Source organism: Oryzias latipes, chromosome 11 (assembly GCF_053564925.1).
Source record: "Oryzias latipes strain Hd-rR chromosome 11, Olatipes_Hd-rR_3.1".
Taxonomy (NCBI): Eukaryota; Metazoa; Chordata; class Actinopteri; order Beloniformes; family Adrianichthyidae; genus Oryzias; species Oryzias latipes.
The window spans coordinates 27,644,771-27,660,286 of NC_136247.1; the positions used below are offsets into that span (position 1 = coordinate 27,644,771).

Here is a 15,516-nt window from a genome sequence, read left to right on the forward strand (position 1 = left end):
GGAATGGCCGTGCAGTCCGGTTCTGGAATGGCAGTCTCTGCCACACTTGGTACAGGTGAAGGGTGATGACTCTTGCAGCTGCTGCTGCTTCGTCCTGGTTCTTTTCTGTGCAGCATTCTCGTTCCGCTTGGCGTCTGCATCTGTTGTATCCTGCCTGACTGCGAGTCTGCAGATGGGGTGATCGTCTGCTCGACTTTTCCATGTGTTGGGGTCAATAGAGCACCACCTCATGATCTTCTTGCAGAAGCGCCGTTTTAGACGACCCTTTTGTTCTATGGCCTTTAACTAGCTTGAGGAGGTCTTTAGGAATGTGGCCTGCATCCATTTTCATGACATGGCCAAGCCACCTCAGACGTCTCTCACTGAGTGCTGTATGCATGCTGCTCATGTTGGCTCGTTCCAGCACCTCAGTGTTTGGGACCTTGTCCTGCCACTTGATCTGCAGCACACGCCCCCCAAGCACCTGAAGTGAGAGGTGCAGAGCTTCTTCTCATGCCTGGCGTAGGTGGTCCACATCTCGCTGTCATAGAGGAGAGGACTGAGCACGCAGGCTTGGCCATGACTGCAGCTGCCTTTACGATTCTGCTGTTGATCTCAGAGTCAGGTTAAGAGTTAGGTTAAGTTCTCCACATCGTCCAGGATGTATCCGTCAATGGCGATTGTAGGCGGGGTCTCAATGCCCTGGGCCATGACATTGGTGTTGTTCAGGCTGGTAAGTCCAAACTCCCTGCAGGCTTGGGAGAGGCGACTGAAAACTGCTGAAGTCTGCCTTCAGTGTGTGATGTTAAGGCTGCGTCATCAGTGAAGAGCAACTCACGGATGAATACCTCTGTGACTTTAGTCTTGGCACGAAGACGGGCTAAACTATAGAGCTTGCCATCCGACTTGGTGTGGATGTAGACACCCTGGCTGCAGTCCTTGAAGGCGTATTGAAGGAGCATGGAGAAGAAGATACAGCTCGAGATGGTGCTCCATCACATCGCTCCATCTGCTTCCCCTGGACGATGATCACCTGGTCCGTTTTGGACTTGAGGGGGGCAGTCTTGGACAGGGTTGGGCCTATTGCCTTCCTAATGCCCTTGTACATTTCTCTTGCATTGCCTGTCTCTGCAGCTTACTGTATACTGCTGCAGAGGTTCAGCCAGCAGGTGTTGCTGCTGGGCTTTGTTGCTCGCAGTCCGTAGGGCTTGTAATGTACTTGGGCTGGGCTTGGCCTTGTAAGCCAGAAGAGCTTTTCTCTTTGCCCAACGGGCTTCATACCAGTCGGTTCTTCCGCTCTTCCTTCCCGTAGGCAGTGATGGTGGTGTTGTATACAGCATCGCAGAGACGGGGCAACTTGGAGTCAATGGTGTCATCTGCTGTTACTCCCTCGCTGAGGGCGTCTCCCTCCCATCATTCCTGTCTGCTGATGAATTGCTGCGTTTTCACAAGGTTGCTGGAGCAACTGGTGTCGATGCGCGGGCAACCTCTCTTCATTGAGCGGTGCAACCTCTTCTGCGTTGTGCGCACCTTGCTTGCCACAAGGGCATGATCCGTGTCACAGTCTGCGCTGTGGTAACTGCGGGTGAGGAGGACGCTGCCAATGTCCACTCTTCTGGTGATGACTAGATCGAGCTGATGCAAGTGGCATGAACGCAGGTGCTTCCATGACACATCTCTTTGCATTTAAAGAGAGCGTTGGTTACCCACAGGTTGTGGAAGCAAGAAAACTCAAGTAGTCTCTGGCCATTCTCATTGATCTTGGCCCTCCCATTGTTTGCGAGGCAGGTGGCCCAGGCCTCGTGGTCGGCTCCAACTCATGCATTGAAGTCTCCTAGAAGGTAAAGGCTGGGGATCCAGGATATCGCTTCATCTATCACAGTCATCTTTCTTCATCTATCTGTCAGTCTGCCCCAGGGCAGCTGTGGCTACAACCGTAGTTGTAGCCACAGCCAAGTATGCTCACCAAGTATGAATGAGGAGTGAATGAATAATGGACATAATGTAAGCGCTTTGGGTGTCTTGAAAAGCGCAGATAAATCCAATCCATTATTATTATTATTATCTAGGGCAGGGGTCAGCAACCCGAAATGTTGAAAGAGCCAAATTGGACGAAAAAAACAAAAAACAAATATTTCTGGAGCTGCAAAATTTTAAAAATTTAATGAAGGCAACGCATGCAATATGTATCTATATTAGCTATATTAGCCTACTATCAAAATGACTAAGTTGTTGCAAATACATAATGAGCATTAATGATTAAATGTTTATTTGCCCTGCAGTGCATTCTGCGGAGAACGACGCATCACATGACTGCTCTGTTGTGCAAGTTTAACTTCATTATAATATCAATGAATTATGTTTCATTGTTTTGATAAAATTAAAGAAATGTAATAAAGAAATCCGATTTTTGATTTTTGAAGTGTGGTGTTTTTACACTTCAGTGCTGCTACTTCCTCAAAGTATGTTCACAGTTAAACAGGAAATCCTGTCCTTAGCACAAATGGAAAACTTTTTCACTTTCTGCAACATCTTCAGTCCACCTCTGAGTGATAACGCAGCTGCAGCACCTCTTCTACTGCATCAGCCTGAAGATGTCCTCAGATATTTATGCCAAACCAGATTTCTCCAAGAAGGTCAGATACAACAGAAAGCAGCAAGAAGACACATCAGACTGGGAGGAGTGTGAGGTGGAAATCTACAACGATGCATATGAATCTGTGGAGGACACCAGAAGGGTTCAGTCACCAGAACAAGGTAAGAATGAACTCAATCTTCTGCATCCAGACATGCTGATCAAGATCTCAGTACCAGTTCAGCAAGAATTAGCATTTAGCATGGCTAGATTTGAACAAGGTTCTAAGTCAGGGGGGTCAGAATCCAGGCCTGGAGGGGCGATATCCAACATGTTTTCCAACCAACCTACCATTAAAGCTCCTCCACCTGATCCAGGTCATCAGGAGCAGATAAGGCAGGATTTCTGGAAAACCAGCAGGAGGTCTGGAGTTTGACACCCCAAGAGCTTCAAACATGGAGAAAGAATCAATGGGAACAAGAGGCTGAACATTTTGAGCTGGAACTTTATTTAAAAAAACAATTTAACTGAAAAATCATCAGGATCCTTTGAAGAATTCAAAATGCCACGTTCAAAGAAATTCAGCTTTTTGCCTTCAAGAGATCCTTACAGAAAGATTTCTTATTAGAAAATAACATGGAATGAAAATTTCAATGTAAATTCTGTCTTTTAAAGGCTATCCTAAACTTTTTCATCAGCTAATGAACAGTCGATTTCATTTAAATTGTTATTTTTAATAAATTGGAATCTAAAAATACGTGTTCTCTAGCTCCTCTTTCTTTTTTGCATTTTGAAGCTCGATGTAGAACCTTGTCAAGGTCCAGCTGCACATTTTTGCATTTTCTTAACTGGTCTTTAGATTTTGATCAGGAGTGTTTGATCAAATAACAAAAGATTCTTCTCTGAAAGACAAGATCCCTTTTTATTTTTATCTCATAGCTCCACAAACAGAGACGTGTCCTAAAGTCCAGAAAAGGTTCTGCAGATGTGAACAATGGTGTCTGTTGGTGCTGTGTACTGTCCTGTCAGCTGGATCCATCATTCTATCCTCATGTGAGATGAAATCTAACACCTCAACATCATAGTTTAGTTAAAAAGTTCAAACTAGCAGCTCAGACTTTTATTTTTTCAATTTAAATGATTTTTCATGGATGTTTAGCCTTAAAGCACAAGTAGACTTGAATTTATTTTACTTTTGTTCGGTTTATTTAACCAAATAATGAAATTTTCCAGTCATGGTGGTCAACATTAACAATCTGCAGATGGAAGTGAAGGAGCTAAAGAAACACCCTGAAGGTGAGAAACACTAAAAACACATAAACCATCTTTATTTTTGACTCTATTTTTGCATTAATTTCATTGATGCTTTGAAAATCTGTTTCTTCATATCTGCTCCAACAGTAACAGTTCTATAAAGTGGTCATCACCAAATGTAACCATTCTTTTTTTTTTTTTTTTTTTTTTTTTTCTTTTTACCTTGTCCTGTCCAACAGCTAGGCAGACAGATGAGAGCTGAGGGCCTCTTGGGTTGGACATATTTTACTTTAACAAGAGGGGTTATTAATCTTCAGACAAACCAAAGGTATGTCTGAATAAACCCCTTTTGTAATTGAGGCCAAACTTTATTAATTTCAAACATGTCTGAAAATCTTTGGTGTTGGACCGGACGGAAAAGGAAAGAGGGGAAGAAGAGAGAGGGATGTTAAAGAGTGGGGGATAGGAGGGTGATTGGGGGGGGGTGTTGTGAAACCATGAAGCAGCATAAAGCAACAAGTTTTTGGATGATTATAATCATTACAGTGAGGTTCAGATGTAGTACAATTCTATTAGGGCGGGGCCTGTCCACACACACACACACTCAGATGTTATAAACACACCTGTTGGCTCCAAAAATGTTCACATGTCAACATATACGCAAAACAAATAATGTTCACACACACATGCTTATGCTTTCAACCAACCAGTGTGAAATATTTCATTCAATCACGTAAACTATTTATGTAGAGGTGAGCTTAAGTGAGTGTTTATGTTCTTCTAAAATGGATGATGAGATGTAAAAAGAAGGAGGGGGAGTGCCCAGCCATCCCCACACCAAGACCCCCGCCGCAATGGTAGCAGCAGCCAGAACACCCCCCCCCCCACCCCCCCCAACGCCCGCACGGCAGCAGATAGAGAACAACCCCCCCCCCCGGGCGATCCCATCCATCACCCAGGCCAGGGCCAGCAGTACCGCCACAGGGCCCCCAGAGAGGAGGGAGGCATGGGGGGACAGAGAGCGCAGCCCCAGCCCAACCAGGAGAGCAGCCCCCCCGCTGCACCGGGAGGGCCCAACACGGGGCCCCGCCCCAGAGGAGCGCCCACAACCCTAGACGAGCACCTCATCATCACCCAGGAGTTCTGGGAATCCCCCAACCCCAGGTACGATCCAGGACCCGGGAAACCCGCTCCGCGCTCCAGGCAGCCACCCACCTGGCCCACGGTTGGTCCAGGAAGGAGTAAGGCAGGGACAGGCCGCCCCCGCCCAGGAGGAGGACACCCAGGAGAAAAGGGGGTCCACAAGAGGTGTTGTAAACATGGGCCGACCAGGCTCAGCCACAGTTGGAAATTTGGCGAGGCCCGGCGCCCGGGGCACGGACCAGAACCCACACGACAGGGACTTTTTTAGTCGCTGTAAAATGAGCATCAATTACCTGAAAATGATTAACTTACAAACTGGTGAGCAAACTAAAGGAAACTCAAAGGAAACGTATTAATACTAGTGTTTACTGAGTCTTTTTTACAGTCAGGGCTGCACGGTGGCGCAGTGGTTAGCGCTCTTGCCTCACAGCAAGAAGGCCCCCGGTTCAAGTCCCGGCTGGGGGACATGAAAAACACAACATCAATGGGGGACCTTTCTGTGTGGAGTTTGCATGTTCTCCCCATGTATGCGTGGGTTTTCTCCAGGATCTCCGGCTTCCTCCCACCGTCCAAAAACATGCTTCATAGGTTGATTGGCAACTATAAATTGACAATAGGTGTGAGTGTGAGAGTGAATGGATGTGTGATTGAGGATATTCTACCCTGCGACAGACTGGCGACCAGTCCAGGGCCCAAGTGGCCGGGATAGGCTCCGGTGACCCTGAAAGGGAAAAACGGTCAAGAAGATGAATGAATTTTTTACAGTCTTTTTTTTCCTCAGAGTACGGCTGGGAACATCGGTACGGTCATGGACTTTTTTTAGGTGCGTTGTCAAAAAAATCCAGCCGCATGTTTGACCAAAATAGTCACTCTAGAACCCTGTCCAGCATTTACTGGGTAACTTTCTGTCGAAAAAATGCTGGTTTCACCTTTATTATCTTATTTTTTTAATCAAAAACAAAATCATCATTTTAATATTTTTTTCAGAATTTTCTTTAAACTGGGCTTATTGAGAAAAAGGTCAGACTCCCATTATGTCATGGTTAGGTAAATTGTGTCTTTTGTGTTAGATATCAGTTTGTACATTTTTGAGGTAAACTTTGCATTCTTAAGGTCAATGAAATGTGTTACTGTAGGAGGACGTTCTAGGTCTATTTGGGTCAAGCTGTATTTAGTAATTAAAATTGATTGCATTCCAGAAATTGTTTTTTCTAATCCCAAAAATTAAGGATAACGATGGGAGGGGTATAAATGTTCTATTCTGGATTATATGCTGAAACTGCTGGATCCCTTTGTTCTTCCATGAAGTAAAGTGAATCATGTTTTTGTTTAGTAAGGTGTCAGGGCTGTTCCAGATGGGGGTGAATGTGCATAAAAATATTGTGAAGCTGTTTTTTCGAGAAAATCCCACAAGGCTGTTAGAGATGAGCTGATATTTAAACTTCTGAAGCATTTGTGTTGTTTAATTTTGGGACTAAAAAAATGCAAATTAGAAATATCTATCTTATCACAGAGAGTGTGCTCTATATCTATCCAAGATTAATCTAACACACCAGGTTTAAGCCATTTTAAAACCTCTCCATAGGATTTGGGAGATGAATGAGTCTAATGATTTAAACAACGTAGTTGGAGATTTGGAAGGAATCATTGATAACAGGTAGTTAATTTTGGGAAGAAAAATTATTTTTATGGTTGCAACTCTCCCTATTAGGGAAACGGGTAAAGTTTTCCATTTGGTGAGATCAGCCTTGATTGTTTTAAGGAGTTAGATGTGGTTTAACTAAAATAGATCAGAAAACCTAGAGGAAATATTTATACATAGGTTTTTTATGTTGAATGTTTGTAATTTAATGGATGATGGATTTAGATAGTTACAAGTAATTGGCAGAATTGTGTTTTTAGACCAATTTATGGAGTATAGCGACACTATTTTGTAAATATCAGGACCATTCTTTAGCAAAGAAGTGGATAAAGTTAGGGTCTCTGAGCAACGATGTATTGAACCTCCAGCTCCTTAATGAAGATGTTTGTTTTTTTTAGAGACAATGAAACTCAACAAGGAGCTACTGACCAAAAAATAATCTAGCCTGGAGTATAATTGATGAACTATGGGGAAAAAAAGTGTAGGCTCTCTTTGTGTGGTGGAATGATCGCCAAAAATCACAAAGACCAAAATCCTCCATGTACTGTTTAACAGTGTTTGTGGACTGCCAGGTTCTAAGATTTCCTGTGTTACTGTCCATTTCTGGATCTAAAGACATGTTAAGGTCTCCTGCAGTAATCACCGATTTGTCTGTGTGCTCAGATAGCGCAGAGAAGAAGGAATGAAAGAATGACGGATCATCTTCATTGGGGGTGTAAACGTTGGCTAAGCAAAGCACAAATTTTGAGTGGAAAGAGTAACTATTGTAAGCCTTCCTTCTGGGTCTATGACCGTACTAGTTTCTGTGAATTTAACTTCCTTTTTTATCAAAATTGCTACTCCTCTCTGTCTAGAATTATAACAAGCTGAATATACGTTTGGAAAATCTGCTGTGGCGAAGATATTCATTGATGAACTAGGCATGTGAGTTTCTTGAAGTAATGCAAAGTCAGTTTTGAGGTCTTTAATTTGGTCATTATTTTCAGTCTCTTCTATCTGGTTCCAGCTCTGTGCACATCCCAAGTAACTGACCTAAGGGTGGACATGCTGCTGTTAAGGTGAAAGTTAGATAATGTATCTTATTAATTAATGCAAAAATGAGTATATATGTACACACGCCGGTACACTTATTGTTGCTGTGTGACATTATGTGTGATTTACGGTGTATCTGATGTAATGCTGCACATGTTGAGTGTCTGAGTGTTCAGTGCAGATCAGTACTAATGTAGAGATATGTGGCAGGTTAGATGAAGGGCAGGACAGACTGTGTGCAGAGGGGGAAATGATCATTAAGGCAACGGTGAGGGTAAAAACAGAACAAACCTATAATGAACAGGTCTGCAGCAGCTTGTGAAGGAGACCGGTGGTGACATTTACCTTAAGTGAAAACCTTTATGCCCCGTGAGTTATGCCCAGTGTGTAACATATAAGCATAAACTAACACCTGTGCAGAGAGTGTAAAGAGTGTTGATGCATATCTGATTTAGAAGAGCCAGGGAGTGACGTTTGGGTCGCGGTGGAGCTGTCCGTTTACGTACAGCCGGTCCACAGAGTCACAGCGCGGGCCCCTTCGCTCAGAAATTTCCTTCTGATGGGGAACAGGATACTTCGACGCTCCAATATTTCTTTGGGGAACTGATCATCCATCCTGAAGTCGCTCCCTGCCACGGCGCCTCACCTCTTCCTTCTCTTTGTGGAGCACGAACTCGGCCACGATGGGTCTTGGCCTGCGATTCCCAGGTCTCTCTGCTCCCATTTTTTCCTCTGGCGTATATATCTTGATTGTAGATCCAGAATGGACTATTTGATCTTCTTGTTTTCTTCTGAGAGTCGTCTCATTCCATCAGAAAAGGAATTTACCGACTTTCTCATCGCTGAGTTCTGTGCGCTGAGAACTTTTGTGAAAATTCTAGACTCCTTTGTTTCTTGGAACAACCGATGAAGAACCTCCAGGGGGGACAGACAGCTGTCGAAGCTGGATAGCTTATCGCACACGCTGGATTCAATCTCTGTCTGATGTGGAGACGCTCCCGCTGATTCTTCGGGACGGCTCCACTTGCTGGAGGAAGCTGATTTGCCTGGCTGGATGGTTTTTCCCATGAGAAAGTCCTCAAACTGCTCGTCGATGTAGCACGTCAGGCTATCCAGGTCGTCCCCCCTGCTCTCCAGGACGGTCGCAGTTTACCTTCAGTATATCTGAGGAAAAATAACACTGGAGCGGTGTGTTTATTCCCAAAAATAGAAAAAAAAGGGGGGAGAAAAAGAGATGCTGCTTGCTTTGTTTTAGTTTCTGTTTTTGATTATGTTATTTTCCACCAAGGTCTCTGACAGATCCGCGTCACTGCTTTAAGCAATCCCGAAAGTCGGGGGGGGGGGTCTTTCTGATTGGCAAAGAGTAGTATATAATCACTACTAGACTGTCAATACTGGTAACATTATTGAATAGAAACTGGTCACAAGCACTTTATGAAAAACTGAATTTAAAAAAAAAGTTTTTGGAAGGGTTAATGCTCTGTGAGTTAATATGTGATTTAAAAAAACGTTAACAAAAAGGATTGGTCTTTAAAGGTTTTTTTGTTTTTAGATCAGTGGGTTAAGCCATCTTCTGCCAATCAGGTCATCATTGGTTTGAATTGTTGGATTAATATTCAGTGATTTTCCAGTTTCCTTCTAGAACAACTATTTTTTATAGATTTGACTCCTTTCATCCATTTCCACACACTTTCATGCACCCATGGAAAGAGGAACCTGCAGACAAGATGGTTCCTCACATCATTTGAGGAAGCAGAAATCATACAACTTACCTTCACGATAACCCAAAAGTGTTCAGAATTGTAGAAAAACTTTTAGTAAAGTTAAAAATGGTAATGGTTTTGTATATTATTTCTTTGAAGGGAAACTGTGTCCTGAAGGATGGAGGAGATTTGGATGCAGCTGCTACTTTAAATCCACTGAGCAGAAAACCTGGATAGACAGCAGGAGTTTCTGTCAGTTTGTAGGATTTGATCTGGTGGTGGTAAACAGCAAAGAGGAGCAGGTGGGTGTGTTCACACTAGTTCCTTCCAGCTTCTTGTGTCTTGGATTCTCCACCTGTATGTGTGCTGCTGTTGTCTGGATGCTGATGGATTCCAGCTGAAATTCTCCTCAACAACTCAGATTTCATGTTTGTCTTTCAGCAACATTTCAAAGAAACGCTGTGATGGAACACAGAAACTCTTTTTCCCACTTCTAATGTCTTCAATTCCAAATAGGCTAAACTGGGATTCAGTAGAAATGGACTGTTGGCCCTGAAGACAAAACAAGAAGCAAAAACTAAATGAACAGAAATCTGCATCAAAGAAAGTCAGATTTTGTTCCTCAGATGAACTTTCTCTCAGTTTTTAGGACAATTATCCAGAACAGATGAATCCTAAAGACCAGACATTTTTTTACTGGACATTTAGTGTGAAAGGAAACCAAGATGGAGAGAATGTATTAAGAAAGAACATATTCTTTGTTTATAGGAGTTTGTTTCTACATTGAATCAGAAAGCAGAATCCTGGATCGGTCTGTTTGCTGAAAGGTCATCAGATAAATATGAATGGAAATGGGTGGATGGATCACTGCTGACAGAAACGTAAGACTTTGTTTTTTTTCCAACGTTACTAAATTCATTCTTTATGACTGAGCCTGATTGTAAATGTGTGAAATCCTTAAAAAAATACAGAAAATGTTTGTAACATCATAATTCAGACCAGTTTATGAACTGAATTTAGACCAGAGGTAAACAGAATGTTTTATTACAGGTTCTGGGATGAGAAGTCTTCAAAAGATGCAAAATCCAACAATGCAGTGTCCTTAAGTCCTGAAGGGAAATGGAAACAACAAAACAGAGGAAACAACAAAAACTGGATCTGTGAGAAAAACATTTCTAAATCTTTCTGTTTCTGAGCTGTGCATTGATTTAACTGTTTAGTAATGTAACTACAAACATGTTTTATCTTTTTTATTTCTTTTTGTTTACTTCTCCAAAATAGTGCTTAAAGGAAGGTTCTATTTTAGTTTCTGGTGAATTGTTCAGAGAAATGAAGGTGTCATCTATCAAAAACTTCATCACATTTAAATATCAGTTAAAAATGACTCAGATAAACAGGAAACTGTAATAAATGACATGAAAACGAGCTAACTTAGAGCAGCAGTTCAGACTCAGGTTTGGTCTGTAGCAAATAACAAACAGCTTCCACAAAGTCAACTGAAAAGTTCCATCTAGAAAGGGAAGTCAATATTTGGAACAATTTTCTGTATTTTCTCATGATTTTGATGGAGGATTAAAAGAATTTATGATGGAAAAGTGTCTTTAGTCTGAATATATTCCTGGTTCTGTTTTGGGTCTCTGTATTATTTTTGAAAAATGTATTTAATTACTGATTTTTCTTTGACGCAGCAGCTTATTTTGAATTATTTATATTTGTAAAACTACATATATCAGAGGTTGCATGCATGTCCAATCCAAGTTAAAGTTTGTATTTTCAAGCTGGGGTTCTCTCCCAGAGGCCTGGGAGCTTGAGGGTCCTGCACAGCATCTTAGCTGTTCCTAGCACTGCCTTTTCAGATGTGACATGTCTGAGGTTTTTCCATCATCTGCTGTAGCCACTCCTCCAGATTAGAGGTTACCATGGGAACCACCATCACCTTCACCTTCCAGGCTTTCTCCAGTTCTTCTCTGAGTCTCTGCTTGTTCTCTAGGTTCTCATGTTCCTTCTTCCTGATGTTTCCACATCCACCACATCAGCTTTCAGCTTCATTTCAAATTGACACATCATTTACATTTCAAGCCTGAACTGTTTTTCCCTGGGCCCCCACCTCTCCCCCACACGCACACCAAGCACTGGCTCCCCACAGGGCTGTGTGCTGAGCCCCCTCCTGTACTGCCTCTACACCCACGACTGCAGTCCGCAGCACGACAGCAACCTCATCGTGAAGTTTGCTGATGACACCACAGTCATCGGACTCATTTTAAAGGGAGACGAAGCCGCCTACAGGGAGGAGGTCCTGAAGTTGGTAGCTTGGTGCTCAGACAACAACTTAGCTTTGAACACCAAGGAAACCAAGGTAATCATCGTGGACTTCAGGAAGCACAACACCGACCCAGCTCCCCTCTACAAAAATAGAGAGCGTGTGGAGAGGGTCCACACCTTCCAGTTTCTGGGAGTTCTATTTTCCAACAACATCTCCTGGACAGAAAACATCACATTGGTCATCAAGAAGGCTCAGCAGCAGAGACTCCACTTTCTGTGGATCCTCAGAAAGCACAATCTGGACCCCTGCCTGCTGACAACCTTCTACCATGCGTCTATTGAAAGCCCTCTGACGTACAGCATTACAACGTGGTACGGCAGCTGCACCATGGCGGACAGGAAGAGACTTCAGAGGGTAGTCAAAGCGGCTCAGAGGATCATTGGCTCTACAGGAGCATCAGATCAAGGACAAACCGCCTTAAGAACAGGTTTTCCCCCAAAGCCATAATCATCCTGAACTCACACATGCATTGACACTGGCAGCTCCACACACACACACACCCATGTCTCTTGCTCTCTCTTTCTCCTCTCTCTCACTATGCGCATCTCATCATGTCAACACCATCTCATTATGTGCAATATATTAAGCGCAATATAACTCTGCTACCATGGGCATAGCAGTTTTTATATGCCTACCTCTCTGCGGAAAGTAAAAAAATTTTTATTACATTTTTGTACTTTTATAAATTGTACTTTTCTTCTTTGTGAAATTATTTTATTATTTTTGTGAAATTATTTTTCTCATGCATGTTTGCACTGAACAGTGAGCGGCTCTCATTTCACTGCATGCGCGTGTGATGCAAATTGCACATGTCTATAGTGACAATAGTGACAATGAAGGCATTCAATTCTATTATAATATGAGTTTATTTACTGATGAGAAACTGGCTTTACTCCACATCCACCACATCAGCTTACTTCATTTCAAAAATGAGACACCATTTACATTTTAAGCCTGAACTGTTTTTCCTTGAACCTGGTTGTCATATCAGAGTCGTGTAGAATGGAAAGCTGGAAACTGGCGTAATGAAGTTCAAAAAGGTCTCAGTCTCTGTTCTCACTAACTTTGCTGATGTTTTCTCTGGTCCTGAAAGAGTTAGCACCTCTGACAGATGCAACACTTTTTCAGATTTAGTGAAGCTGATTTCTGCCTTCATCTCCTGCAGGCTGGACACATGCAAGTCTTCTGGTGGTGCTTCACCAAATAAAGACGGGTAAAGATTTACCCAGAACCAGGAGAACCAATTTCTGGTCTAAAGGGAAATATTAACATTGTTTTTTCTTTTTTTTCCTTTGTTTTTCCATTTCCCTTTCAAATCTTATTTTCCAAGTCATGTATTGACTTATATTTTCTTTTTCCAGGTAAATGTTGATTTGATTTGAAATAAACTTGTTACTTACTTACTTCCTTTTTTTTAATGATTGATACTTTATTTATCCCACAATAGGGAAATTCTTTCTCCTCAATTAACCCATCCCCTGGGGGAGCGGTGAGCTGCAGCCGAACCGCGCTCGGGAGGCAGTAGCGTTAAGGGGCTTGCCTAAGGGCCCGCACTGCTAATTGCTCGCCATTGATTATGGTAATTGTCCCAGTACCATTGCTCATTCCCCTCCAGAAATCTGACCCTGGATTCCATGAGAAAAATCACTGAGCTCTTCTAATCTGAGTGACTCTTTTGAGAAACCTTTGGGCAGCTGCTTTGTTTTTTTTTCTCTGAAAGCTCTCTTTATTACAAAAGGATGGCATAATCACTTCTTTCAATGCCTCCTAAGCCTAAATGTCGGCTTCCTCGTCACTACGATAGAACAGTCCAATAGAACAGTCTATGTGCTGAACTTACACAGCCACGTTGTATAAGAACCTTTAAACTTGTTCTCCACTCTACAAACTTCAGAGGATCTCCACTAAACACAAATGGTCCTGGAGCTGGAAGTCTTGTCATTGTCAGGCATTCTTTCAGTGCTTCAACTAGGGACAATTCATTATTTTCCTCTGCGATCTGAATGTCACTAGTTTGGGGAACTGAAACTCTCTCGGAAACCTGAACATGCCTGCATGAACGTGCCGGCAAAGGAAGTGGAGCTGCATGCGGATGAACTTGAGGATGCATCCTACTGTGCCGCTGTTCTAAGGGGTTAGATAATGAAGTGACTTCTACCTCATGATCTCTTATTTCAGTATTCTTTTCTCATAACCATCATAGTCCGTTTCAATTGCCTCAAGATCTCTGTGAATTTCCAACATTTTTAGCTTCTCTTGTTGAACGACGATCTCCTGTTGGAAATTTCAATTCCTCGCTTAACTTCAGGCCTTTTTTGGCACGAAGCATGCAGCAGCATCTGCTGTCTTTGGAGGAACTTCTGGAGTGATTATTTTACTGCTCCAGCATCAAACTCCTTGTCTACATATGCATAGCGCCTTTTCAACAGCAGAATGAGTTCTGCAGAGACTGAAAACTGTCCACTTTCCCCCTAAAGTCTTGAGGCGGTGCAGTTTTCGCACATATTGACTCATTATTATGCTTTACAACAGATTGTTCCTTCAAACAAATTCTCTCCACTAGCTCTGATTTGGAGCATTGCACTTTAAGTTTGGATTTCGTCAACTAAATTTCTTCCTTGAATTCATGTAATTTGATGAAAAGCTTCTGTCTTGTTTTTTTGTCTTTAGTATTTAATTAGTCTTGTTCTTTTTTTTCAATCTTTTTTGTCTTTTTTTGTCTTTTCTTTGCCTGCTTCAGACATCCCCTCAGTCAACAGCATGAATTTTATTTGCTCCAAGCGCCTGTGGTTACTTTTTCTGCTACTCTCGTTACTTCTTGTAGCTGAGTGTAACCCTCACAGCGGCAAGTCTTTTGTTTACACCTGCGATCAGCTGTTTTACTCTGAGCAGGCACGTTCTGCCGCTGGGGTTTAGACACGACATCCCAGGAAAAATTTCAAAAACATGGCGTGGATGCCGGGCTGGAACCCGGGTCAAGGCAAAGAAGTAGAAACATAAGCCCGCTGTTCTGGCGATCATAACGGGGAATATACGCTCTCTGGCTAACAAGACGGATGAGCTGGCAGCGACAATATCGTGAGAGCAGTTTACTGTGTTTCACTGAGACGTGGCTTCATCCATATCTCAATCTCACGGACCACCGTGTCGCTTTACCTGGCTTTGTGACGGTGTGTGCGGACAGAGACGCCACTGCATCCGGTAAGAAGAAAGGATGGGGAATAATTACAGTATTATTAATACTGCACGTGAACGAGCGATGGTGCAATCCAACACGTTTGTGACAAGGAGCGACTCTGTAGCCCGAATGTTAAACTCTTGGTGGTCGGATTGCAGCCTTACTATTTGCCCCGCGAGTTTACATCCACCATCGTGGTTACTGTTTCAATTCCACCATCAGCTGATGTTGACGCTGCTGCTTGCGTCTTCAGCAACACCATTTCCAGGCCACAGTGACTGTGATGACCTGCCAGGTGAGGAGACAGCTGGAAAAAATTAACCAACGAAAGGCTCCTGGCCCGGACACCATCAGCAATCTTTAACATTTATCATATTTAACCTGAGCCGCAATCTGATGACGGGGCCGGCTGCCTGGAAAACCGCATGTCTGGTTCCTGTCCCCAAGAAGACTGCAGCCTCTGGACCTAGTGATTACCGTCCTGTAGCCCTCACGTCCCATGCAGCTAAAGTGCTGGAAAGGATTTTGTTGTCCCACCTGAGACCCCTGGTGAAACCATCTTTCTGGACCCACTTCAGCTTGCCTACCAGCCACGCCTGGGGGTGGAGGCTGTTATTTACCTGCAGCAGTGTGCTCATTCTCACCTGGATGGAGGGGGCGACACTGTGAGGGTCACATTCTTTGATT

At 43.1% G+C, this 15,516-nt stretch overlaps 1 protein-coding gene across 1 annotated transcript; it reads left to right on the plus strand.

Annotated features, from left to right (window-relative positions):
* Nucleotides 1-1,871: 1,871 nt before the first annotated feature.
* Nucleotides 1,872-10,923, plus strand: LOC111948172 (CD209 antigen-like protein A). The gene is made up of 6 exons (XM_023959765.2): nucleotides 1,872-2,736; nucleotides 3,494-3,607; nucleotides 3,788-3,850; nucleotides 9,488-9,630; nucleotides 10,097-10,209; nucleotides 10,379-10,923. The coding sequence occupies exons 1-6, from the start codon at nucleotides 2,574-2,576 to the stop codon at nucleotides 10,521-10,523; spliced, it is 741 nt and encodes a 246-aa protein (XP_023815533.1). The 5' UTR covers nucleotides 1,872-2,573; the 3' UTR covers nucleotides 10,524-10,923.
* The last annotated feature ends 4,593 nt before the right edge of the window (nucleotides 10,924-15,516 follow it).